At 42.8% G+C, this 26,799-nt stretch overlaps 1 protein-coding gene across 1 annotated transcript in view; it reads right to left on the bottom strand.

Annotated features, from left to right (window-relative positions):
- LOC144687519 (mitochondrial 10-formyltetrahydrofolate dehydrogenase-like) overlaps positions 1 to 26,799 on the bottom strand; it is a 129,947-nt gene that overhangs the window by 36,396 nt on the left and 66,752 nt on the right. The window contains exons 9-17 of the mRNA XM_078553760.1: positions 20,328 to 20,419; positions 19,987 to 20,134; positions 19,508 to 19,627; positions 19,172 to 19,299; positions 17,284 to 17,434; positions 16,746 to 16,816; positions 16,510 to 16,615; positions 10,240 to 10,327; positions 929 to 1,022 (exon numbers count right to left, since the gene is read on the bottom strand). Of these exons, the coding sequence (XP_078409886.1) occupies positions 929 to 1,022; positions 10,240 to 10,327; positions 16,510 to 16,615; positions 16,746 to 16,816; positions 17,284 to 17,434; positions 19,172 to 19,299; positions 19,508 to 19,627; positions 19,987 to 20,134; positions 20,328 to 20,419 (998 nt within the window). The remainder of the gene's footprint in view (positions 1 to 928; positions 1,023 to 10,239; positions 10,328 to 16,509; positions 16,616 to 16,745; positions 16,817 to 17,283; positions 17,435 to 19,171; positions 19,300 to 19,507; positions 19,628 to 19,986; positions 20,135 to 20,327; positions 20,420 to 26,799) is intronic.

Genomic DNA, 26,799 nt, shown 5'->3' with positions numbered 1-26,799 from the left:
TGTGCACTTGCGATGCCATGGCATACAAGGCTATGGGCCTAGTGCTGGAAAATGGGATGAGAATAATTAGATACTTGTTTGACCAGCACAGACTCGATGGGCCGAAGGGCCTTTTTCTGTACTGTAGACCTCTAAGACTCTAAATCTGTCAGAGCAGAAACTCAGACACCTGGGGCAACATTTTCCCCCTGCTAAGGGGGATGTGCGGGAGCGGGTTCCCGCCATTTTACGTGGGTGGGCCAAGTAAGGTCTGCCCAGCGTGATGTCCGCTTGGAAATATTATGTGCTCCCTGTGTGGGCGGCAGCAAAGTGCTGCCTCAGGGAGATTGCTGGAAGTTTCAAAATTTTTAGAAGTGTGAAAAAAAAATTCCTGACATGTCCCCTCATGTGACACTGTCACATGAGCTGGGACATGTCAATTTCTTTTATTTCAACATTTTGTAAACATTTAATCCCTCATGAAACCTCATCCTGCCCGTGGATGAGGTTTCATGTTTTCTCAGAAGCCCGCCTGGGCTCCCGGCCTGCCCACCAACCTTGAGGTTGGACAGGCAGGTCCATTGATCACCTCCATTACTTTATTAATGGCCTTAAGTGGCCCTTGACAGGTCGGCAGGTGCGCAGCTGACTCAGCGCCGCGCGCCAACCTGAAAATATAAATGACGCGGGGTGAACGTTGGAAAGCCCACCCAACGTCACCCCACATCATTTTATGCGTCGGCGAGCAGGCCCCACCCCCTGCTTGCCGACCAGAAGATGCAGCACCTGGTATAGATTGCCAAACAAATAAACTGTAAGAGTCGCTCTGCATTCCACAAATCCTATACAATTCACAATCTGTTCCTTTGGTTCATATATGTTTCGTCATTTGTCATGAGTTTGTCATTTTTCCTGTAGAATATCCCAAAAGACTGATTTTTGAACGTACCTTTTCATGATCTGTTTTCCAATTGGGGTGGATCCTGTAAATCCCAGTTTGCGAATGTCTGGGTGTTCAGACAGCCGCTGTCCAACAAGGCCACCTGCAGCCAAATGTGAAAGGTTAGAAAACAGTTGTAGTGCTCAGACTCTAAATGTATTTTGGCAGCTATTAAAAATCCTCATTAGTATCAGAGTTCAGTAGTTGCAATCTGATTTGTAGCAGTTTGAATTGTAAGACCCTGGGTACGGTAGCATATTGGTTATGTCACTGGGCTTTTTTTTTATTTGTTTACAGGATGTGGGCGTCGCTGGTAAGACCACCATTTACTGCCCATCCCTAATTACCCTTGAAGGTGGTGCGGAGCTGCCTTCTTGAACCGCTGTAATCTCTGGTGTAGGTGCACCCACAGTGCTGTCAGGGAGGGAGTCCCAGGATTTTGACCCAGCTACAGTGAAGGAATGGTGATATACTTCCAAGTCAGTTTGGTGAGTGGCTTAGTGTTCCTATATATCTGCTGCCCTTGTCCTTCTAGATGGTAGTGGTCGTGGGTTTGGAAGGTGCTACCTAATGAGCCTTGTTGAGTTTCTGCAGTGCATCTTGTAGATGGTACACACTACCGCCACTATTCATCAGTGGTGGAGGGAGTGAGTGTTTGTGGAAATGGTGTCAATCCAGTGGGCTGCTTTGTCCTGGATGGTGTCAAGCTTCTTGAGTGTTGTTGGAGCTGCAATTATCCGGGTAAGCGGAGAGTATTCCATCACACTCCTGACGTCTTGTAGGTGTTTTGGGGAGTCAGGAGATGAGTTACTCGCCACAGGATTCTTAGCCTCTGGCCTGCTCTTGTAGCCACAGTATTTCTATGGCTAGTCCAGTTCAATTTCTGGTCAATGTTAACCCCCAGGATGTTGATGGAGAGGGATTCAGCAATGGTAAAGCCATTAAATGTCAAGAGGCAATGGTTAGAGCCTCTCTTGTTGGAGATGGTTATTGCCTGGCAATTGTGTGTCACGAATGTTACTTGCCACTTGTCAGCCCAAGCCTGGATATTGTCCAGGTTTTGCTGCATTTGGTCATGGAATGCTTCAGTATCTGAGGAGTCACAAATGGTGCAGGACACTGTGCAACCATCCACAAATATCCCCACTTCTGACCTTATAATTGAAGGAAGGTCATTGATGAAGCAGCTGAAGATGGTTGTACCGAGGACACTACCCTGAGGAACTCCTGCAGTGATATCCTAGAACTGAGATGATTGACCTCCAACAACCATAACTATCTTCCTTTTTGCTAGGTATGACTCCAACCGGCGGAGAATTTTCCCCCTTGATTCCCATTGACTCCAGTTTTGCTAGGGCTCCTTGATGCCACACTTGGTCAAATGCTGCCTTGATGTCAAGGGCAGTCACACTCACCTCACCTCTGGAGTTCAGCTCTTTTGTCCATGTATGAACTAAGGCTATGATGAGGTCCAATGCTGAGTGACCCTGGCGGAACCCAAACTGAGCGTCAGTGAGCAGGCTATTGCTAAGTGCCGCTTGATAGCACTGTTGATGACCCTTCCCATCACTTTACTGATGATCGAGAGTAGACTGATGGGGCAGTAATTGACTAGGTTGGATTTGTCCTGTTTTTTGTGTACAGGACATACCTGGGCAATCTTCCACATTGCTGGGTAGATGCCAGTGCTGTAGCTGTACTGGAACAGCTTGACTAGGGGTGCAGCAAGTTCTGGAGCACAAGTCTTCAGTAGTATTGCTAGAATATTGTCAGGGCCCATAGCCTTTGCAGTATCTAGTGCCTTCAGATGTTTCTTGATACACGTGCAGTGAATTGAATGGGCTGAAGACTGGCACCTGTGATCATCAGGACCTCAGAAGGAGAGTGAGATGGATCATCCACTTGGCACTTCTGGCTGAAGATTGTTGTGAATGCTTTAGCCTCGTCTTTTTTGCACTGAGATGCTGGGCTCCTCCATCATTGAGGATGGGGATATTTGTGGAGCCTCCTCTTCCAGTGAGTTGTTTAATTGTCCACCTCCATTCACGACTGTATATGGCAGGATTGCAGAGCTAAGATCTGATCCGTTGGTTGTGGAATCGCTTAGCTCTATCTATCACTTGCTGCTCATGCTGTTTGGCACGCAAATAGTCCTGTGTTACAGCTTCACCAGGTTGACACCTCCATTTTTAGACATTCCTGGTGCTGCTTTTGGCATGCCCTTCTGCACTCTTCACTGTGCCACAGTTGGCTTGGTGGTAATGGTAAAGTGGGGGATATGCCGGGCCATGACGTTACAGATTGTGTTTGAGTACAATTCTGCTGCTGCTGATGACCACAGCGCCTCTTGGTGCTCAGTCTTGAGTTGCTAGATCTGTTCGAAATCTATCCCATCTATCGCCACACAACACGATGAAGGGTACCCTCAATGTGAAGATGGGACTTTGTCTCCACAAAGACTGTGCAGTGGTCACTCCTACCGATTCTGTCATGGACTGACACACCTGCAGCAGGCAGGTTGGTGAGAATGAGATCCAGTATGTTGACTAGTCTATGAAACAACTCTCCCAATTTTGGCACAAGCCCCAGAATTTAGTAATGAGGACTTTGCAGGGTCGACATGGCTGGGTTTGCCAGTGTCATTTCCAGTCCCTAGGTCGATGCCGGGTGTTCAATCCGGTTTCATTCCTTTTTATTGACTTTTTAGCAGTTTGATACAACTGAGTAGCTTGCTAGGCCATTTCAGAGGGCATTTAAGAGTCAACCACATTACTGCAGATCTGGAGTCGCATGTAGGCCAGACCAATTGAGGACGACAGATTTCCTTCTCTAAAGGACGCCAGTGAACCAGATGGGTTTTTACGACAATGATTTTATTATTAGATTAATTCCAGATTTTTATTGAATTCAGATTCCACCATCTGCTGTGGTGGGATTCGATCCCGGGTCACCGGAGCATTACCCTGGGTCTGTGAATTACCAGTCCAGTGACAATATCACTATGCCATCGCCTCTCCTAGTAGCCGAGAGTACTGCATCTCCATCACCATCCCTGAGTGTATCCTGAACCACTAGCAGGACAGATCCACCAGAGGTGGCAACACATTGTCATACAGTCGGGAGAGAGTAGTCCTTGGAGTCCTCAACATGTCTCCAGGCCCCATGATGTCTCACAGCATCAGGTCAAGCATGGGCAAGGAAATCTCCTGCGGATCACCACCTACCGCCCTCCCTCAGCTGATGAATCAGTGTTCCTCCAAATTGAACACCACTTCGAAGAAGCACTGAGGGTGAGAAGGGAACAGAATGTACTCTGGGTGGCGGACTTCAATGTCCATCGCCAAGAGTGGCTTGAATTTAAAACAATCATGATCACTAGAGAAAAGGACTAGGAAAACTAATGGGACCAAAAGCTGACAAGTCCCCTGGACCTGATGGCTTGCATCCTAGGGTCTTAAAAGAAGTGAAAAGCAAAATAGTGCGGATGCTGGAAATCTGAAACAAAAACAGAAAATGCTGGAAAAACTCAGCAGGTCTAGCAGCATCTGTGGAAAGAGAAACAGTTAACGTTTCAGGTCCGAATGACCTGAAAAAGTCATACGGGACTCGAAACATTAACTCTGTTTCTCTCTCCACAGATGCTGCCAGACCTGAGTTTTTCCAGCATTTTCTGTTTTTGTTTCTTAAAAGAGGTGGTTGCAGAGATAGTGGATACATTGGTTGTAATCTTTCAAAATTCCCTAGATTCTGGAAAGGTCCCAGCAGATTGGAAAACCACAAATGTAAACCTCTATTCAAGAAAGGAGTGAGACAGAAAGAAGGAAACTACAGGCCAGTTAGCCTTAAATCTGTCACTGGGAAAATGTTAGAATCCATTATTAATGTGGTAGTGGCAGGACATTTAGAAAATCATAATATAATTAGGAAGACTCAACATGGTTTTGTGAAGGGGAAATCATGTTTGACAAATTTATTAGTTCTTTGAGGATTTGAGGTGGATTAGGGGAACCAGTAGATGTAATGTATTTTGATTTCCAAATGGCATTTGCTGAGGTGCCATATAAAAGGTGACTGCACAAGATAAGAGCTCATGGGGTTGGGGGTGATCGATTATCATGGATAGATGATTAGTTAACAATTGAAAGAGACAGCCAGGATAAATGGATCAATTTCAGGATGACAAACTAATTAGTGGAGTGCCACAGGGATTAGTGCTGGGACCTCAACTATTTACAAATGAAGGGACCGATTGTATTGTAGCTAAATTTGCTAACAATACAAAGAAATATAGGAAAGCAAGTTGTGAGGAGGATACAAAGATTCTGCAAAGGGATAGAGATAGGTTAAGTGAGTGGGCAAAAAATTGTCAGATTGAGTATAATGTGGGAAAATGTGAGGTTACCACTTTTTGGCAGGAAGAATAGAAAAGCAGAACATTATTGAAATGCAGAGGGACTACAGAATGCTTTGGTACAGAGGGATCTGGATATCCTGGGACATGAATCACAAAAAGTTAGCATGCAGATACAGCAAGTAATGAGGAAGACAAATAGAATGTTGACCTTTATTGGAAGGGGAATGGAGTATATAAGTAGGGAAGTCTTGCTACAACTGCATTGTTGAGGCCACACCTTGAGTATGTTTAGTTTTGGTTTCCTTACTTAAGAAGAGATATACTTGCATTTGAAGCAGTTCAGAGAAGGTTCACCAGACTGATTCCTGGGGTGAGGGGGTTGCTTTATGAGGAAAGGCTGAGCAGGTTGGGCCTATACTCATTGGAGCTTGGAAGAATAAGAGTTAGTCTTTGGAATTCTCTTCCCCAGACAGCAGTGGAGGCTGGGCCATTGAATATATTCAAGACTGAGCTAGACGAATTTGTGATCGACAAGGGAGTTGAGAGTTATGGGGGACAGGCAGGAAAGTGGAGTTAAGGTCACAATGAGATCAGCCATGGTCTTGATGGGCCGAACAGCTCTGATTTCTTCTGATCTTGTGATAGCACCACCACTGACAAGCTGGCTGAGTTCTGAAGGACATATTGTAAACTATGAGGAGGACAGTGCAGAACTTCAAAGGTGAGGACAAATTGGTGGAATGGATGGATAGGTAGCAGGTGAAGTTCAATATGGAGAAATGTGAGGTGATGTATTTTGGTAGGAAGAACATGGACAAACAGTATAAATTAAAAGGTACAACTCTAAAGGGGGTACAGGAGCAGAGGGACCTGGGTGTATATGAGCATAAATCATTGAAGGTGACAGGACAGGTTGAGAGAGCAGTTAAAAAGCATGCAGTATCCTAGGCTTTATTAATAGGGACAAAGAGCACAAGAATGATTCCAGTGATGAAGAACTAGTTATGAGGATAGATTGGAGAGGTTGGGGCTCTTTTCCTCGGAGAAAGGAAGGCTTAGAGGAGATTTGATAGAGGTATTCAAGATCCTGAGGGGTATGGACAGGGTAAATAGTGAGAAACTGTTCCCACTCAAGAGAACATCAAGAACTAGAGGGCACAGATTCAAAATAATTGGCAAAAGGGGTAAATGTAATTTGAAGAAAAAAATTTTCACCCAGAGGGTGGTTGGAGTCTGGAATAAACTTCCTGAAAGGGTGGTGGAGGCAGGTTTGATCGAGGTATTCAAAAGGGAACTGGATTGCTACCTGAAGAGAGAGAACGTGCGAGGTTATGAGGATAAGGCAGGGGAGTGGGACTAGTTGGAATGCTCTTTCAGAGAGCCAGTGCAGACTCAATGGGCTGAATGGCTTCCTTCTGCACTGTAAAGATACTGTGATAGCAAGGAGGCTATGCCGAACCTGTACAGAACACTAGTTAGACCTCAGCTGGAGTCCTGCATACAGTTCTGGGCACCAAATGCTAGGAAGGATGTGAAGGGATTGGAGAAAGTGCAGAAGAGGTTTGCGAGAATGGTTCCAGGGATGAGAAATTTAGTTATGAAGATAGATTGGAGAAGTTAGGACTCTTTTCCTTGAAGAAGGGAAGCCTATGGGGAGATTTGATAAAACTATTCAAAATCTGTTCCCATTTGTGAAAGGATCGAGAACCAGAGGGCACAAATTTAAGGTAATTAGTAAAAGAAGCAAAAGTGACATGAGAAAAAAACTTTATCACACAGCAAGTGGTTAGGGTCTGGGATGCAATGCCCGAGAGCATGGTGGAGGCAGGTTCAATCGAGGCATTCAAAAGAGAATGAGAGGATTATGTGAAAAGAAATAACCTGCAGGGTCATGGGGGAAGGCAGGAGGATGGCACTAGTTGAATGGCACTAGTTGAAACGCTTATTCACAGAGCCAGTGCAGGCACGATGGGCCAAATGGCCTCCTTCTGCGTCGTAATAATTCTGTGATTCTCTCTGATATCTGTCAGACTAGGCACGCAGCAGGTGGTGAGGAAACTAACACCTGGAAAAACCTACTTGACCTTGTCCTCACCAATCTAACTGTTGCAGATGCATCTGTCCATGACAGTCTCCACAAGCACTGTGCGGTGGTCACTCCAACCAATACTAACGACATCGTCCATCGTGTTGTGTGGCACTACCGCTATGCTAAATGGGGTAGATTCAAACAGATCTAGCAGATCAAAACTGGGCATCCATGAGTCACTGTGGACCATCAGCAGCAGAAAGGTATTCAATAACAACCTGTAACCTCATGGCCCACATATCCTTCACTTGACCCCCATATCCCTCACTCTACCATTATCATCAAGCCAAGTGATCACCGCTGGTTCAAAGAAGAGTGCACAAGAGCATGCCAGGAGCTCCACCAGGCAACCTGGTGAAGCTACAACACAGGACTACATGCATGTCAAACACAATAAGTGACATGCATTAGACACATCTAGGAGATCCCACAACCAACAGATAATATCTAAGCTCTGCAGTCCTGCCGCATCCAGTCATGAATGGTGGTGGACAATTAACAACTAACAAGAGCAGACTCCAAAAACATCCCAATCCTCAATGATTGGGAGCCCAACACGTCAGTGGAAAAGACGAAGCTGAAGCATTTGCAACTGTCTTCAGCCAGAAGTGCCAAATGGATGCTGAGGTCCCCAGCATCACAGATGACAATTTTCAGCCAATTCAATTCACTTCATATCATGAAATAACTGAACACATTGGACACAGCAAAATATATAGGCCCTGACAACATCCCAGCTACAGTAATAAAGATCTGTGTTCCAGAACTAGCTGCAACTGTAGCCAAGCTGTTTCAGCATAGCCTCAACACTGGTATATATCTGACTTAACAATATGGAAGATTGCCCAGATATGTCTTGTCCACAAATAGCAGGACAAATCCAATTCAGCCAGTTACCACCCTATCAGTCTCCCAACAATCAGTGAAGTGATGGCAGGTGTTGTCAACAGTGCTATCATGTGGCACTTATCAGTTTTACAATCAACAATTGCTGGAAAAACTCAGCAGGTCTGACAGCATCTGTGGAAAGGAAGACAGAGTTAACGTTTCGCATCCGTATGGCTCTTCATCAGAACTAAAGAGGAATAAGAAATGTGGTGAAATATAAGCTGTTTAAGAGGGGTGGGACAGGTGGAGCTGGACAGAGGGCCAGTGATAGGTGGAGGCAAAGGAGATATTGCCAAATATGTCATAAACAAAAGGACAAAGGGGTTGACGGTAGTGATATTAGCTAAAGGATGTGCTAATGGTGACATTAAGGGTAGAAAGCGGGATGAGCAAGTGACAGATGGCCCTAGTGGGGTGTGGTGGGGGGAAGGGATCAAAATAGGCTAAAAGGTGGAGATAAAACAATGGATGGAAATAAATTTTTAAAATAATAATAGAAATAGGTGGGAAAAGAAAAAATATATTAAAAAATATATAATAATTATTAGAAAAAAGGGGATCAAAAAGGGGGTGGGGATGGAGGAGCGAGTTCATGATCTGAAGTTTTTGAACTCAGTGTTAAGTCCGGAAGGCTGTAAAGTGCCTAATCGGAAGATGAGGTGCTGTTCCTCCAGTTTGCGTTGAGCTTCACTGGAACATTGCAGCAGGCCAAGGACGGACATGTGGGCATGACAGCAGGTGTGTTGAAATGGCAAGCGAAAGGAAGATTTGGGTAATGCTTGCGGACAGACCAAAGGTGTCCCACAAAGCGGTCACCCAGTCTGCGTTTGGTCTCTCCAATGCATTGGGAGCAGCGAATGCAGTAGACCAAATTGAGGGAAGTGCAAGTGAAATGCTGCTTCACTTGAAAGGAGTGTTTGGGCCCTTGGATGGTGAGGAGGGGGGAAGTAAAGGGGCAGGTGTTGCACCTTCTGCGGTTGCATGGGGAAGGTGCTGTGGGAGGAGGTTGAGGTACAGGGGGTGATGGAGGAGTGGACCAGGGTGTCCTGGAGGGAATGGTCCCTATGGAATGCTGATGGGGGGGTGGTGAACGGAAGATAGTAGCCTTGTGGGAATAAGGTTCCATTGGGCGAGCGTAAAGTTCATAAAATAAAGGATGCTGCAGAAATCACAGAATCACGGAAGCACACAATGCAGAAGAGGCCCTTCAGCCCATCGAGTCTGCACTGACACATGAGAAACACCTGACTTACCTACCTAATCCCATTTACCAGCACTTGGCCCATAGCCTTGAATGTTATGACATGCCAAGTGGTCATCCAGGTACTTTTTAAAGCAAGTGAGGCAATCCGCCTCCACCACCCTCCCAGACAGCGCATTCCAGACCGTCACCACCCTCTGGGTAAAAAAGTTTTTCCTCACATCCCCCTAAACCTCCTGCCCCTCACCTTGAACTTGTGTCCCCTCGTGACTGACCCTTCAACTAAGGGGGACAGCTGCTCCCTATCCACCCTGTCCATGCCCCTCATAATTTTGTACACCTCGATCAGGTTACACCTCAGTCTTCTCTGCTCCAACGAAAACAACCCAAGTTTATCCAACCTCTCTTCATAACTTAAATGTTTCATCCCAGGCAACATCCTGGTGAATCTCCTCTGCACCCCCTCCAGTGCATTCTAACTTTACTTTCTGTTTAACATATTCCTGCTCCTTCCTCACTCTAGACAGCATCTGGTGGCCTCAATTCCACTGACAATGTTTCATCTGATTTTCCTTCCCTGGGGAAAGGTCTTAATTCCACTAGATCTCTCCCACTGCAGAGCCTAGCATGGTGGGGTATGGGGGAGAAATATGGGCATGAAAAGAATGAAGCAGCCTCTTGCTGTGTATACTGCATGGAAATACATAACCTGTTAGTCACATGCAAAACTCCGCACTCCTAAAATATATTCAACAATTTATTGACTTCAATGAAAGAAGTCAGTTTACCTGATCCAGGAAGAATGTTGATGACTCCTCTTGGTAAACCAGCTCGTGCTGCCAATTCAGCAAACTTCAGTGCAGTCAGTGGAGTCACCTAGGATGCAATAAAAACCAGACACAGTCACCACAGGGAAATCTGGGGGTTAGTATACCTTAACTCGCTATAAGGAAAACCCAAATATTGGATGGAATGCTGATTTTATATACCACCAATGTCATTTGCCACTAACTTCAAAACTAGGCAAGGTATAAAACTGGTGTTTCGTTCAATTCCCAAAGTCCTGTGTAGGTTAAAATTGCCTCCAGAATCTAATAGTGTTGATTGCTGGCCATTTTTGCCAAATAGAATTTATAGGATAAATGTTTAAGAATCAATACGATCATTTTGAAATGGCTAGGGACATATTCCAATACATAAAGAGACCATGTGTGCTTTGAAGCTAACCCTGCTCATTGTCGCTGCAACTTTTTTTTATTCTTTCATGGGATGTGGGCGTGCTGGCTAGGATAGCATTTGTGGCCCATCCCTAATTGCCCTTGAGAAGAACTTGTGGGCATTAATGAATTTTTAGCTAATCCTTTGTATTATCAAACTGATACACATGGAGTCTACCACTAACTGCTGCTCTGCTTATCCTACTTAGACAACCTACATATTGATGAAACAGCAGGTCAAAAGTGCAGTGTCATACATCATCATTTCAAAAACACTAATGCCTAAAGTACATTCCCTCTCCTCCCTTTCCAGCTGCAGGGGCAGGGCAGTTTCATGTGACATTCTGTTTGGCTCCATAAAATGCATTTTAACTGAGGAAATGCAAATGATTACTCTGCATTGTTAAAAAATGATGATATATAACTGTCTCACAATGCACTGAGGCATAGCAATAGGATGTAATAACAAAGAAATTTAGAGCATTTTCTAATAAGGAGTTCAATTTTAAAGCGATTTTAATGTAAGGGAACTGCCTCCTGTTGCACTGCTGGCCAAATCTCAGTTTTTAATTTAGTGCGGCTGGCAAGTTATCAGTGCGCATGCATCAAGGAGGGCATCAAAATACAGTTTTAATGTCAACACTAATCCAGTTTACAGAATTTCTTTTGCTGCTTTCAGCTTTCTCAAGTACTGAATTTTTGTCAAATAAAGTGCATTGTAGATAAGACATGCATTGAGTAAACACTGCCATTTCCAATTTGTAATAAAAGAGTTTAGCTGAAAATGAAGCTGCTGTTTTTATTCCTCCTCTGGCAGCGGAAGCTGAAGTTGTTTCTGGTCTTTTTGGGAGAGAGTGCCAAGGTAACCTTGCTGCTGCTTCACTCAAAGCCTATATGTGGGAGAGGCAGGGATGCACTGGGGAGGGAAGCAGTTCTGACTTGTGTATTTTGGTATTGATATTGTATTTTGGTTTAATTTTTATCTTTTATCACTTACTGTCAGGCTCTGATTTTTATTTTGTGATGTCGGTGCGGAATTGTATAGTCCAAATAGTTCATTTCGCTGGTTCAGCCAGTTTTCTGGTTTTATTTATTTATTTGCTTGTGTGATATGGACGTCACTGGCTAAACCACCATTTGCCCATCCCTAATTGCCCTCAAGAAGGTGGTGGTGAGCCGCCTTCTCGAACTGCTGCAATCCATGTGGTTAGGGACAACCAAAATGCCATTAGGGAGGGAGTTCCAGGATTTTGACACAACGATAGTGAAGGAATGCCAATATAGTTCCAAGTCAGGATGGTGTGTGTATTTGAGGGGAACTTGAAGGGTTTGGTGTTCCCATGCATCTGCTGCCCTTGTCCTTCTAGGCAGCAGAGGTTGAGGGTTTGAAAGGTGTTGTCGAAAGATCCTTGGAGAGTTACTGCAGTCTATCTTGTAGATTGTCCACACTGCTGCTACTGTGCATTGGTGGTGGAAGGAGTGAATGTTTATTGTGGTGGATGGGGTGCCAATCAAGCGGGCTGCTTTGTCCTGGATGGTGTCGAGCTTCTTGCGCGTTGTCAGAGCTGCACTCATCCAGGCAAGTGGAGAGTGTTCCGTCACACTCCTGAGTTGTGCCTTGGAGATGATGGACAGGTTTTGGGGAGTTAGAAGGTGAGTTACTCACCACAGGATTCCCAGCCTCTGACGTGCTCTTGTAGCCACAGTATTTATATGGTTGGTCCAGTTCAATTTCTGGGCAGTGGTAATCCCCAGGAACATCAACATGATAGTGGGGGTTTCAGCGATGGTAACACCATTGAATGTTGAACATATGAAATAGAAGCAGAAGTAGGCCATTCGGACCCCCAAGCCCGCTCCACCATTCAGTAAGATCATGGTTGATCTGTTTGTGTTTAGAGTTCCATATTCCCATCTACCCCCGATGACCTTTGATTCCCTTGCCTAATATGAATCTATCTACCTCTGCCTTAAAAATATTCAGTAACCCTGCCTCCACCACCTTCTGAGGCAGCGTTCCAGAGTCCCACAACCACCGAGAGAAAAAATTTCTCCTCATCTTTGCTCTATAAGGGCATCCCCTAATTTTAAAACAATGCTCCTAGTACTGGACTCACCCACAAGAGGAAACATCCTTTCCATGTCCACTTTGTTAAGACCGTTCAGGATCTTATATGTTTCAATCAAGTCATCACTCTTCTAAACTCCAGTGGAAACAAGCCCAGTCTGTCCAACCTTTCATCATAAGACAACCCACTCATTCCAGGTATCAATCTACTCTGACCCACCTTCAACACAGTTACATCCTTGCTTGAATAAGGAGACCAAACTGCACACAGTATTAAAGATGTGGTCTCACCAATGCCCTGTATAACTGAAGCATGTCAAGGGGAGATGGTTAGATTCTCTCTTGTTGGAGATGGTCATTGCCTGGTACTTGTGTGGCATGAATGTCATTTGCCACTTATCTGCCCAAACCTGAATCTTGCTGCATATGGACATGGACTGCTTCAGTATCTGAGGAATTGCAAAGTGTGCTGAACGTTGTGCAATCATCAGCGAACATTCCCACATCTGACCTTATGATGGAAGGAAGGTCATTGATGAAGCAGCTGAATATGGTTGGGCCGAGGACACTACCCTAAGGACCTCCTGCAGTGATGTCCTGGAGCTGAGATGACTGACCTCCAACAACAACAACCATCTTCCTTTGTGCTTGGTAAGACTCCAATGAGCGGTGAGTTTTCCCCCTGATTCCCATTGACTCCAGTTTTGCTAAGACGCAGTAGTCAATTTCAACAAACTCCCCAGAAATAGCAATATGATAATGACCAGATAATCTTTTTTTTTATGTTGATTTATGGTCGGGTGACCAGGCATCTCGGTTTGGCCAGGACTGTGCTGGTTTTTCACTAAGCCTCCCGATGTCCTGACAGTTTTCTCCAAAATGCTCAAATGTCTGGGTTTTCAGCTCCTCCCCTCTTCTTTTCCCTGCCCCTCATATTCCATTTACTTACAAGTGGTCTACTTTTCAGTGCCCTGATTGGCCATTCTGTCAGAACGCTTTGAATGACCAAGCAGGGATTCCATGGAGGAGGCCGGTGACAGGGGTAGGGGGAGCTGGAGGCTTGAGTGAGGGAATGCCAAAGGTTTATATATTCATGTAATCTATTGCTACAAATACAGGTAATGTGATTTGAATAAGGAGAGCTGTTATCTCTAAGGTTTACAAATGTAGAAGTAAGCATTCCGGGGAAATGCTGATGTCTGCTTAGGAGATAACAATTTGCTAATGCAAGGGTTGAAAGAAAATTGAAAGTTGCAGAGTGAAGAAAGGATCAAAAGGTATTCAGGCACTTTTATGAACATTTTGTGATTTTCAGTTGACAACAGCAGACATTTTCTTTCGTTCAAACAGATTTGTGACAGAAACTCATTGAAATGCTTTTCGTTACATTATGATATACATTGGTGATGAATCTTTTTAATGGACAAGAGGGATGGTGATAGGGAGGAGAATCAAGTTAACTTTGCCTGATTCATATTTGGAACATACATTTCACTGATTCCTCTCCACCCACTTTACAACACCCCAAACCCCTCACTTTAAACTCAATTACATTAATACCAATCTCACGATACAACTGCACCCTAAAATTGTAATACCTAAAATCAGCAAAAGTAATGCAAGCAGAAACAATTATACCAGTTTGTTCACAAGCTTTTGTCACTGATTATTTGTGAATGGTATGTATATACATGTCTCTGTCTGTGCTGTGTGACTGGTGTATTGGGAATTTGGAACAGAATACAATTTTTAACGTTGTTAATGTGCCAGCCCCTGCTTTTTTTAAATTGACATCAGCGACTAACATTTGCCCGCATTTGAAATAATGGACACCCATGGGACACAACTGCTATTTGGCCACAGTTGAAATAAAGTGCCACTGACAACTCGAGCCAAGAAAATCTTGTAATGCAAAAAACATGTGTGCGTGGCGTTTAGTAACACATTCTCTGAATTGCACAGTGAGATGGGTGAAACTACAAGACCATTGAGAGTCATCTCAGGTTTAACATCACAAAAGGCAACAAAATATTAACAAAGGGAGTTGTGGTTTTGCAAATTTAACTCCACAACGTACAGCAGTAATACCATTCTAACATTGACAATGTGTTGCGGACTGACAGCAAGCACACCTTCACCGCTGAAGACTGCAAAATACAAAAGGACACTCTCTCCATGATCCAACCTTCAGTAAACCCGATATTGAGGCAAAGGAAAAAAAAATTATTTTCCTCCATTGACTGTCTGCTGGGGTCCACAGTCTCTGACTGGGCGCTGCAACAGTAAAGGGAGCAGTGCTTGGTAGCTGTGTTATTACATAACTGTTTAATGTTAATGCCAATTAAGATATCATCACATGACCCCTACCTTCAATTACCCCTCCCCGGGGTAATGGCAATCCTGTCGTTGGTTGCCCAACATGTCAAGCATCACAGAACCCCAACCTTTCAAAGGCTTTTCAATGTGTCCTGGTTTTGACTTTTGAAAATCTGTTCATCCTAATTGAGGGATAATATTGGCCAGTACACCAGGGATCACTCCCCTGCTCTTCTTCGAAATAGTGCCATGGGATCTTTTACATCAACCCATGTAAGCAGATGGGGCTCAGTTTAACATCACATCTGAAAGACAGCATCCCCAATAAGGTCAATGCTTCCTTAGTACTGCACCGGAGTGTCAGCCTTGATATTTGTGCTGAAACCTGGAGTGGAATTTGAACCTGGAACACCGTGATTCCAAGACAAGTGCGCTACCAACTGAGCCACGGCAGACACACAAGCAGGGAGTTAGGCAGTGGACAGTGGGTGCTCTGAGGGCAGGAACATAACCCATGCTTTTCAATGGCAAAATTATTTTCTTTTGGCGCATTTTCGTTTGGCATGCCATTTTTCAGGAACACATTAACGAGGCACAGCTTTCTGTGATCAGACATCACTTAATTTTTAAATATTTTCTCAACATCTACAATTCTGCATTACTGAACATACGCAACGTATTTACTTAGCACCTTTAATGTAATAAAACATTCCAAGGCACTTCACAGGAGCATTATAAAACAAAGTATGACACCGAACCACAGAGATATGTTAGGTCAGATGACTAGAAGCTTGCTCAAAGAGGTAGGTTTTAAAGAGTGGCTTAAAGGAGGAAAATGAAGTAGGGATAGTGAGATGTAGGGTGGGAATTCCAGAACTTGGGACCTAGGCAATTGAAGGTGTGGCCACCAATGCTGGAGCAATTATGATTGGGAATGCACAACAGGCCAGAATTAAAGGAGCACAGATATCTTGGAGGATTGTGGGGCTGGATGAGATTACAGAGATATAGAGGGGGCAAGGCCATGGAGGGATTTGAAAACAAGGATAAGAATTTTAAAATCAAGATGTTGCTTGACCAGGAGCCAATGCAGGTCAGCGGGCACAGGGATGATAGAGGAACTTGCTATGTGTTAGGATATGGGTAGCAGAGTTTTAGATGACCTCAAATTTCCCTCAAGTCTCAAAATTCACATGTTAAAAGAGCATTAAAGCTCTACTTAGCCGAGCATGTTAAGTATTCTAGCTAGTTCCTGCAGTTCCCCACCCCAGGTCATTAGGGTAGGTGAAATTTGGCTTCTCCTCCATTTAGAGATTGAGCATTTCCAGCTGTTGTCATGTAGATGTTTGAGGGCTGGTTAGACAGCATTACAAGCAGAGTCCGGACAGTAAATTGCCCTATCTACTGACAAGTTATTCCAAAAAGATTATTAACAATGCAAGTTTGTGCTAAGTTACCTGTGCTGGTTTCAGTACTAACGTGTTTCCTGCAGCTAGACATGCTGCACTCTTCCAAGCCAGCATCATGAGTGGGTAATTCCAGGGAATGATAATCGCACAGACACTGGAAAACACCAATAGTCAGCTGTCACATCCAACCTAATCACTGCTTAGTCAAACATTCACCCTCAAAACAAATTTTACATCTCCAGGCTATTTACGAAAACGACTAACGATAGAATTCACCATCTTACCCAAGTGGTTCCTTCTTTGTAAATGTTAAATTACGATTGGGACGTGCTTGATTAATGGGGATTGTAGAACCCTAAAGGACATCAAAAATTACTCAGGTTAAATTTTCGTATGGAAACTATTTTTTAACAAAATAATCAAGTCATATTTCAAGTTCTTTAATTGAACTACTATATAATGAGAACTGGTAACCTATGTGTGATCAGGAGAGTTGAACTAGTTGGAACAAAGGCTGATGTGAAAAAAGAAGTAACATAAACACACTCATTCCCTGATCTGGAATGTCTTTTTGCTTGTGGACTTTACTACACACCACATATTCGCTGAAACAAACCTTTTATTAGCTCTGCCAAGAGCCAATGGATCCAATTTAGAACATGTTCAATTTTTTTAAAAAAAAGAAACATGCTCAAAAGGCAATTGCTTTAACAAAATGGAATGGTTTAGAATCAAGCTGTAGAACCACTACAGTTAGCACTCATTGTTTCCATTCTTTATAATAAGCGAATGGAAGATCCAAGGCGTGTATTAGTTCTGTACCTGGATCTTGTCACACCATCCTGCAAAGTATCTGAATGTCTGAATGGACATTCCAACATGTGTCTTGAGAGCGAGTGTGTACACAGCCCCTGAATCAATGGCCTCGATGGTGGCAAGTTCTTCCTGGTGCTCCTCCATCAGATCTGCAAGTCTACAGTTGAACAAAGTAAGTACAGGAACAATGAAACTTAGAAACATAAAGAAGCTACGTATCTCAGGGGGTTGCAGGTGTGCAGCCTCCAATTCCCTACAGTACTAAAGGGTGCTCTCTCAACGAACAAGGATTCACCTCACCCTTTCCACTATAAAATCTTGTGTGCTACAATTTATTGTGGGGGTGGAATTAGAAAGTTACACCCAAAATTTTGTCCATTCAGCCTCCATTTTGTTGATATCAATTATTTAAACCCAAATTTCCAACCAATCTCATTATCATGACCAGGCATGCACAAATCTATGTATTCAAACAACCTGGAGAAAGCATTAATTCACACTGTATGCGCCTTCCTATAGTGTGAAAACTGAAGTTTCAATCATTCATCCACATTAACCACAGCAAGTTTAAGAACAAGAACATGCAATCATGGAAGCTTTTCAATTTTTCATCTGATTTGTTCTGAAACTATGAAAATGGTTTCTAAGACAGTTGTTCTCAGATTGGGGTCCATGGGTCCCTGAAGGTGTGTAAAGACTTTCCAGGGATCTGCAAAATAATGTGAAACTGCTTACTGAGCACATCAGTGAACGAGAAGTGGTCAGCAATGGGCCTGGTGCAAGCTGGAAGACAGAAGCAAAGTGTAGCCACAGAGAGGGCTGATTGTCTCACCAAGAAGAGGAGTGCACAAGGGTAGACAGACTATGCAGTGGGGAGCAAGCACACCAATCTCACTAACATCTGTAAGTAAATCTCTTTCTTCAATGCATTATTAAAACACTCTTCACCTGCAGCACTTTCATATTATGAGTATTATATAATTTAGATGGGGGGAGTCAAGAGATAACTAGTCTATTTGAACAGAGTCCTTCAACCGAAAAGATTGAAAACTGCTGTTCTCAAATACTGCGCAACTGTCAATGAGAAATAAAAAGCAAAAACAAAAAATGCTGGAAAAACTCAGCAGGTCTGATAGCATCTATGGAGAGAAAGACAGAGCTAACGTTTCAAGTCCGTATGACTCTTCTTCAGATGACTCGAAACGTTAACTCTGTCTTTCTCTCCACAGATGCTGTCAGACCTGCTGAGTTTTTCCAGCATTTTTTGTTTTTGTTTCAGATTTCCAGCATCCGCAGAATTTTGCCTTTATATAGAAATAAAAAGCAATTGCTCAAAAAATTGCAATAAAAGACCAGAAAAAAGACTGTATCTGCTGTGCTTCTGGGTTCATTTTAATCCCTGTTCTGAGCCAGTGCAAATGCAGGAAATTCACATGCAGCTCTTTAGCTTGGAGAAGGAACCATTAGAATGAGCCGAGATGTGCTTGGGTCAGGGATTGATAAATGGATGTGAAAGAGGAAGGCAATTGAAACGTAGCGTAATTATGTACATTAGTGTCCATGTTTCCTTGATCTGGGCATTTGTTGTACACCCCAATTGTGGGTGTCACTGGGTGAAAATAGACAGCAAATTCCATCTGTCCTTAGAATAAACATTTCTTGAGGAGCTAAGCACAAAACGAATTTTCAAGTTGGCACCTGCAAGCATGTCATCGAACAGTTGCAGCATCATACATGGAAACATGCACTATCCTCCAGTTCAATCCTGTTTTGTACAGCAACACTCAGCTACTGAAATTAGGAGTGACAACTAGTCAGCAAATCAAATAACTTACATAATTACTTACAATATGTGAAAATATGCACTGAAATAGGAATATCAGAAAGCCCTTACTGGTACAACAATCTCCCTCTGTCCCTTGCATTCATCTTTCCCCACTGTCCATTTTCAAATGCATCTTTTGCTGCTGCCACAGCTCTATCAACATCAGCAACCGATGAATAGGACACCTCACAGATCACCTGCCAAACAGACCAATGAATTTACTAATTCACTAGATCACTGTACATTTACAGGTCATTACAAATCACAAGTATCCCTGTTTATCTTAGTTATATTGCTTTCACTATTAGTTATTTATAGGACAAGGAATGCAATAACATTGTCCTTGCTAAAAATGTCAGTTCATTCATCATATTGATGAACTTCACCGAAAGATCGGTTACTCACGGAGCCATCAGTGGGATTGATGGTATTGTATGTCTTTCCATCCTCTGAATTTGTAAACCTGCCATCTATGAAGCACTGGTGTGGCATTTTCACAGTCATGTCATTTATATCCATCGTAACCTTAAAATTAGAAGCAAATATCTTAAATTATGAGGACCTTTACTCAGAACCACCTTGAAAGACTCATTCTTCCAGGATTTCTCTGGATAAAATCACAAATGTTTAAAAAACTAAACAACAGTTTAAAAACCCAACGTCGAAGGCCTTTCAAACCATGCAGTCCCCATGAAAATGGCAACTTTTAAATGGTTCAAACATTTCTTCATTCTAAGAACTGCAGACAGACTAATATCTCAGGTCACCCTGCTGACTGGAATGGAGCTTATAAGGTAGAAGTATAATTAGTTAGGTACTTTGTATATCAGAGACGGGGAAGCTAATCAGTCTACTGATCAATGAGCAGACATTGTGGCACTTACATAATCCACCTCCAGTTCCTCCTCTTCATCCTCTCCTCTCAGTTTCTTCACAACCATTTGGATGAAATCCTCAAACTTTGTTGACATGTAAACATCTTCATTCTGCAACTGCAGGCCACTGCATTTCTGTTTGATTTCTTCAACCAGCCTAAGTATACACCAATGATTTTACTGAAACTGAGTTCAATTTATACAGTATTTCAGGATAAAAGTGTAAAGAACATGTGTGAAATTTGCAAATGTAATTGGATATGCATCAATACCTCACTGAGAGGGTGAAGTACTGTGTTCTACACATAGTTCCACATAAACACACAAATAAAGTTTTAAGAGAAAATTACCTGACCACATCCATGGAAGCAGCTCCAGATTTGAAGAAATCTGTGGCATCCTCAATGGCATCAACATTGCTCAGAATTGACTTCCAGATAGCCTGGAACACAATAACAATAAAACAAAATAGCCTATGTACATAAGTGAACATTTTCCATTCTAGAAAAAATGCTGCAGTGGGCCCCATACATCCGAGTATACCAAGATGTATCAAATCTAGGGGGGGATGGTGGCATAGTGGTAATGTCACTGAACTAGTAATCCAGAAGCCCAGTGGACTGCTCTGGGGACATGGATTCAAATCCCACTCATGGCAGATTAATAAATCTGAAATTAAAAGCTAGTTTTAGTGACCATGAAACCATTGTCAATTGTCATAAAAATTCATCTGATTCACTAATGGCCTTTAGGGAAGGCATTCTGTCGTCCTTACCCAGTCTGGCCTACATATGACTTGAGATGTGGCTGACTCTCAACTGCCTGCCTAGCAAGTCACTCAGTTCAAGGGCAGTTAGGGATGGGCACACAATGCCTTGACACTGATTGAATGAGTCAGTGAATGGCTGTCACTTACTTTGTTTATCTGAAACAGGTGCAATGTTCTTTCTGTCTGAAAAAACAGGACCTTGTGTATTAACATATGTAGCTTCCAGTACCTGCAAATGCGCCATACTGCGAGCCCCACTGACAATCTTAAATTGGTTGTCAGGGTAATTCTTAGCACATTGTGGATTATTTAGCAAATGCTGTTCAATCACGGAATCATATCTAATGTTGGACACTGTTTTGAGTTTTGCAAGCACAAGCTGGTTAGGTATCTTGCCCATTGCGAACAGCTGGGACATGCTGCTTGATACGATCCTCCAGTCTTTGGGACATATGGCCTGCATACCTAGCATCACACTGGCACTGATATTCATATATCCACATTACTCATTTGTGTGATAGGCAGAACATCTCTTTGGCTTGAAGGCAACATCTTGTTAGTGGCGAATATCACTTACGTTACTACTGCATAGTAGCAGCATAAAACACCTTTTCTCAAACTTTTTTGTGATACCTTGCCCTTCCAGGGTAATCTGAGGTAGAATGGACACCTTTTAAGGCCAAAAGTGACGGCCTTAGGCCCAATCATGAGATTGCATGATATACAGCACGAAATGATCTGATCGGGGTAGCCATTATCCCAAAGAATGCCTTTGATATGCCCTATTTCAGCATCAAGTTGCATGATGAGCAAATGGCTTGGGCCCTAGTTACAAGGTTTACAAGTATAAATTGTTATTTTCCTCTTGTATTGGTATTCTTGCAAAGTGTCCTGATGAGCGCAAGACGAAAAGCTTCAACATGTCTCTTTTATCAGCAAGATTCCAGTAATGTGGAACTTCAGTTACATGGACAGTTTGGAGAAGATGGGGCTATTCTCCCTGGATGAGAAGGTGGAGGGGAGGTTCGATGAGGTATTCAAATCATGGGGGGTCTGCACAGAGTAGATAGGAAGAAACTGTTCCCATTGATGGACACAGGTTTAAGGTGAGTGGCAAAACCAATGGTAACATAAGGAAAAGCTTCTTTATGCAGTGAGTGTTTAGGATGTAGGATGCAATGTCTGAGAGTGTGGTGGAGACAGATTCAATCATGGCTTTCAAAAGAGAATGGGATCATTATCTGAACAGAATAATTAGCAGGGGGAAAGACGGGGGAGTGGCACCAGGTGAGCTGCTCTTGCAGAGAGTCAGCACAGACATAACAGGCTAAATGGCCTCCTGTGCTGTAACTTTTTTACGATTCTATGACTTAGGCTAATTGTTGTTACTCAAAGATTAAAGATTTTATTTGAAAAATCATAGAATGATACAGCACAGAAGGAAGGCATTTGGCCCATTGCCTGTGCCGGCTCTTTGAAAGAGCTATCCAATTAGTCCCAATCCTATGCTCCTTCCCCATAGCCCTGTTAACATTTTTGCTTTTGAAGTATTTAACCAAGTCACTTTTGAAAGTTATTACTAATCTGCTTCCACCGCCCTTTCAGATAGTGCATTCCAAATCACAAAAACTTGCTGTATAAAAATATTTTTCCTCATCCCCCGCTAGTTGTCAATAATCTTAAACCTGTGTCCACTTTCTCCCCATCTAGCTGATCAAAACCTTTCAAAATTTTAAAGACCTCTGTTAAAATCTCCTCATAACCTTCTGTGCTTGAAGTAGAACAATGTAAGTTTCTCTTGTGTCTCCACATAACTGAAATTCCTGGCACCATTCTAGTAAATCTTCTCTGGACCTAAGTGTTGTGTCCAGAATTGGACACAATTCTCCAGCTGAGGTTTAACCAAGGTTTTATAAAGTTTTGGCATAACTTCCTTGCTTCTGCTCTCTAAGCCTCTGTTTATAAGGCCAAGGAAAACCCATTAGATTTTCTCAGTCTTCACTTGTCCTGCTAACTTCCAAGATTTCTGTATGAACACCACCCTGCCGCCACCCACCTCCACCCCCCACAAAATGTGTCTCTGTTCCTGCATTCCTTTAAAACTGTACCATTTAGTTTATATTGTTCTCAACCAACTGTTAATGGATTTTATGCTGTTTAAATTGCTGTTAATGGATTTTACAAAATGACTGCTGCAATTACCCACTGGACAGTTACTATCCTTCATCCGATAGTTTGTTGTGCATGAAGTGCTTTGTGAAATTTGAATGATGTGCTAAGGTTATATAGAAATTAGCTTGTTATTTTCTTTTTTAGTGCTCACTCACAATTGGGCCTACCACCAATCAATCACCTATGCATGAGGTTGGAATCATGAGCCTGACCATGAGCTCAGAGCTGACAAACACATCCATACTCTCTCCGAGTCTTAACAACAAGAATTTATTTTATACACACATGTAACATAGAAAAAAATGTTCTAAAGAAGAATAAAAATAAATCAAGGGAGAAACTACCTGGATCCAATGCAAGTTTAAAAAATGGTAACAATGAAATAATATACATACAGATAGACAAATTCCCAGGAGCCAATGGATTCCAACCCTGGGTATTAAAAGTAGTAGGTGAGGAACTTGTTGATGGGTTATCATGATCTTCCAAAACTTTCTCAATTCAGGAATTTCTCCATGAATTGCAAAATTGCCAAAAACATTCCATTTTTTAAGAAGAATAGGAAAAAAATATTTATCTGCTGTTGGCAAGTTACTGGGGACACAGTGAGCATTTCAACAAATATGAACTGATCAGAGAGCCATACAAATTTAATTGAATTTTTTGAGAAGGTCACTAACACGGTTTTTTTTTATTTGTATGGCTGGGTTACAGTTGGATGTTAAGGGTGATAATCCATTCAACGGCTTCAGCTGACACAGTGTGAATGGTTGTGATGCCACCAGGAATGGATCTCTCAGGGCAGGAGTCCAGTGTGTGGGTGATAATCTGACTTGGCTGGCCACAGTCACAATTTCCTTATGTTGCACTTGTGGAGCAAGTGGCCACAGCTTCCCTGGCCCATCCTCAAGCGGTTGAGGGTTGTCCCAATTTTCTGTGGAAGGTTAAAACCTGGGACTTCATCACTCGGGTCAGTCACCAGGTTGCCATTGGTGATGTTTGCAGTCAACCAGGAGACGCGCCTTTGAAAGGTGGAGCTGCCGTTAGTGTGTGGGGTATGGAGTGTGTTCCAGTAGGGACTACGGGATTTCAGACTATGCACTGCTTCACTTGCCCTGGTCAACTGAACAACACAGTACTGCTGCTCAACCTGGCTCAGGGATCTCCACACAAACATGGTAGATATCCACCCCTGGGAAGTCATGAGGATTATGTCTGGAACATTGAGACTAACACAGCTCGAGTGCCTTCCTGTGCCAGCACATATTGAACCTCCTGATGTCTGCAGGAAAAACATCCTCCTCAAAAAGCACCACTGGCCGACAGCTAACAAAGCACTCCCATGACACAGGACCTCAAAACATTGTTGATAAGGGGGCGTCTTATCTTTTATAAGACATTCCTTATAGACCTTCAGAAGACATTCAACAAGGCTCCACATAAGGGTGTTAACAAAGATTAGAACATTTGGAATTAAAGGCTTGGATAGGGAATTGGTTAGAAGGTAGGAAACAGAGAATGCATAATGGGTATGTAGTTAAATTGCCAGGATGTGATTGGTGCTGTCGTCCAGGTCATAGCTTTTTATTGCATTAATAAATGACTTGGATGAAGCAATAGAGAGCCATATATCCAAATTTGTCAATGACACCAAGTTAGGTGGGCACAGTAAATAGTGTAGATGAGAACAGAAAGTTGCAAAGGGACATTGATAGATTAAATGAGTGGGAGAAACTGTGGCAGGTGGAGTTCAATCTGAAAAGCTTAAGGTCATCCACTTCGCACCCAAGAGATATAGATCAGAATACTTCCTATGACAAGCGAGAAACTGTGGACGAGCAGAGAAATTCAGGGGTCTACAAACAGATATCACTAAAAATTATTGGACACTTAGAAATAACTGAAATGTTGGCCTTTACACCAACAGTGCTAGAATACAAAAGGGTGGAAATTATGTTACAAATACAGAAAGCTCTAGTTAGATCCCATCCAGAATACTATAATCAATTCTGGACAATGCACCCCAGGAAGTGGAGCAGATGTAGTGCAGATTCACCAAAATAATAGCAGGCTAAAAAGATTAAATTATGAGAGGTTGCAGAGACTAGGCTTGTATTCCCTTGTTTATAGAAGATTAAAGATAACCTAATTTAGATGGTTTTAAGAGCTTAAGATGGTTTTCAGGGGGTAGATAGTGTAAAACAAGGGGATGTAGTTTTAAAACTACGCTGCTCAGGGGTGATGTCAGGAAGCACTTCTTTACATAAAGGGTAGTGGAAATCTGGAACTCTCTCCACTAAAAAGTTGTATGGGTAAAATGAAAATTTCAAAACTGAAATTAATAGATTTTGGTTGGGCAAGGATGTTAAGGGTAATGCAGCCCAAGTGAATAGATGGAGTTAAGGTACAGATCAGAATCAGCCATTGAAGCAGGAACAGGCTCAAAGTGCTGAATGGCCGCCTCCTGTGTTCCTAAGGCATTTCACAAAGAAGACGACACTAGGAGATTTGAAGAAGTAAACTTTATGGAGCGTCTCAAAGGAGGGAGAGAGGTGGAGTGGTTTAGGGAGTGAATTCCAGAGCTTTGGGCGAAGGTGGTTGAAGGTGTGGTGCCAATGGGCAAATGAAGTGGTGGTGAACAAGATGTCAAAGTCAAAGAAACTATGTGTTCTGGCGAGAAGGATTTTAGGGCTGGAAGAGGTTGCAGAGATACAGAGGGGCAAAGCCATGGAGAGGTTAAAACATGAGGAGGATATTTTTAAATCAGAAATATTGATAGACCAGGAGCCAATTTAAGTCAGTGAGCACATAATTGATGTGTAACTGAGACTTGGTGTGATTAGGATACAGGCAGCAGAGTTTAAGGTGAGATCAAGTTTATGGGGGATGGAAGATGGGAGGCTGGCCAGGAGACATTGAATAGTCCAGTCTGGAAGTAACAAAGGCATTGATGAAGGTTTCAGTAGCTGATGAGCTGAGGCAGGGGATGATGTCACAGAGGTGGAAGTAGACAGTCTTGGTGGTTGAAAGCTGGAGTTAGAAAACCTCAGGGTTAAATAGGATGCCAATATTGGCTAGGGAGAGAGATGGAATCAGTAGTTAAGGAATAGAGTTTGTGGTGGGGACAAAAAACAATGACTCCAGTCTTTGCAATGTTTAACTGAAGGAAGCTTCTGCTCATCAAATATGGTCAAGCAGTCTAACACAGGCAGTGGAGCGTTCGAGCAAGGTGGTGGTGAGGCACAACTGCATGTCTTTAGCATAATTGTGACCTAACTCCATATCAAGGCTCTTGAAGCACAGATATGCAATGTAAACATCCAGAGCTGCAAGGCAGTATCGTTCACACAGCATTGGAAATCTGATTTACACAAATGGCATTGCAAATTTAAATTGGAGGTTGTTACAGCTAGGGTAGGGTACCGTCACATTGCCCTGATCTCGTACTGTAACTCCACCAGATCCTCAGGAGAAAGCGAGCATAGTTTCTGCCAATCAATTATTACAGAAGCTCTGGGAGTCCCAGGAAAACTCTCATCCAACAGGTGCATTTTTTTAAAAGAGTAAACGGGGAGTAATTGGGAGCATTTCACAAATGAAAGTAAGCATTTGAATGAAAAACAGGGTTAGCAGAAGGCCATACAGCCCATCAAAGTTCACTTGTCATGTTTATCTACTTATGCTCCAAATAACCTGAAAATGTTTGCTCCAATTATCTAGACTGACATATGATTCCAAACATTTATCAAAACCTACATTGAAATACTTTATAATGAGCAGTGACTGTTCTAAAGGAAACTGCTGCAGCAATTCTGTAATATCCATAAATCGCAATGAGACTAATGAGGGATAAATGTTGGCCAGGATATTGGGAAAACACC

This window comes from Cetorhinus maximus, chromosome 12 (genome assembly GCF_964194155.1).
Source record: "Cetorhinus maximus chromosome 12, sCetMax3.hap1.1, whole genome shotgun sequence".
NCBI classification, from domain to species: Eukaryota; Metazoa; Chordata; class Chondrichthyes; order Lamniformes; family Cetorhinidae; genus Cetorhinus; species Cetorhinus maximus.
The sequence above is the reverse complement of the archived record's forward strand: the minus strand, read 5'-3'. Positions and strand labels throughout refer to the sequence as shown.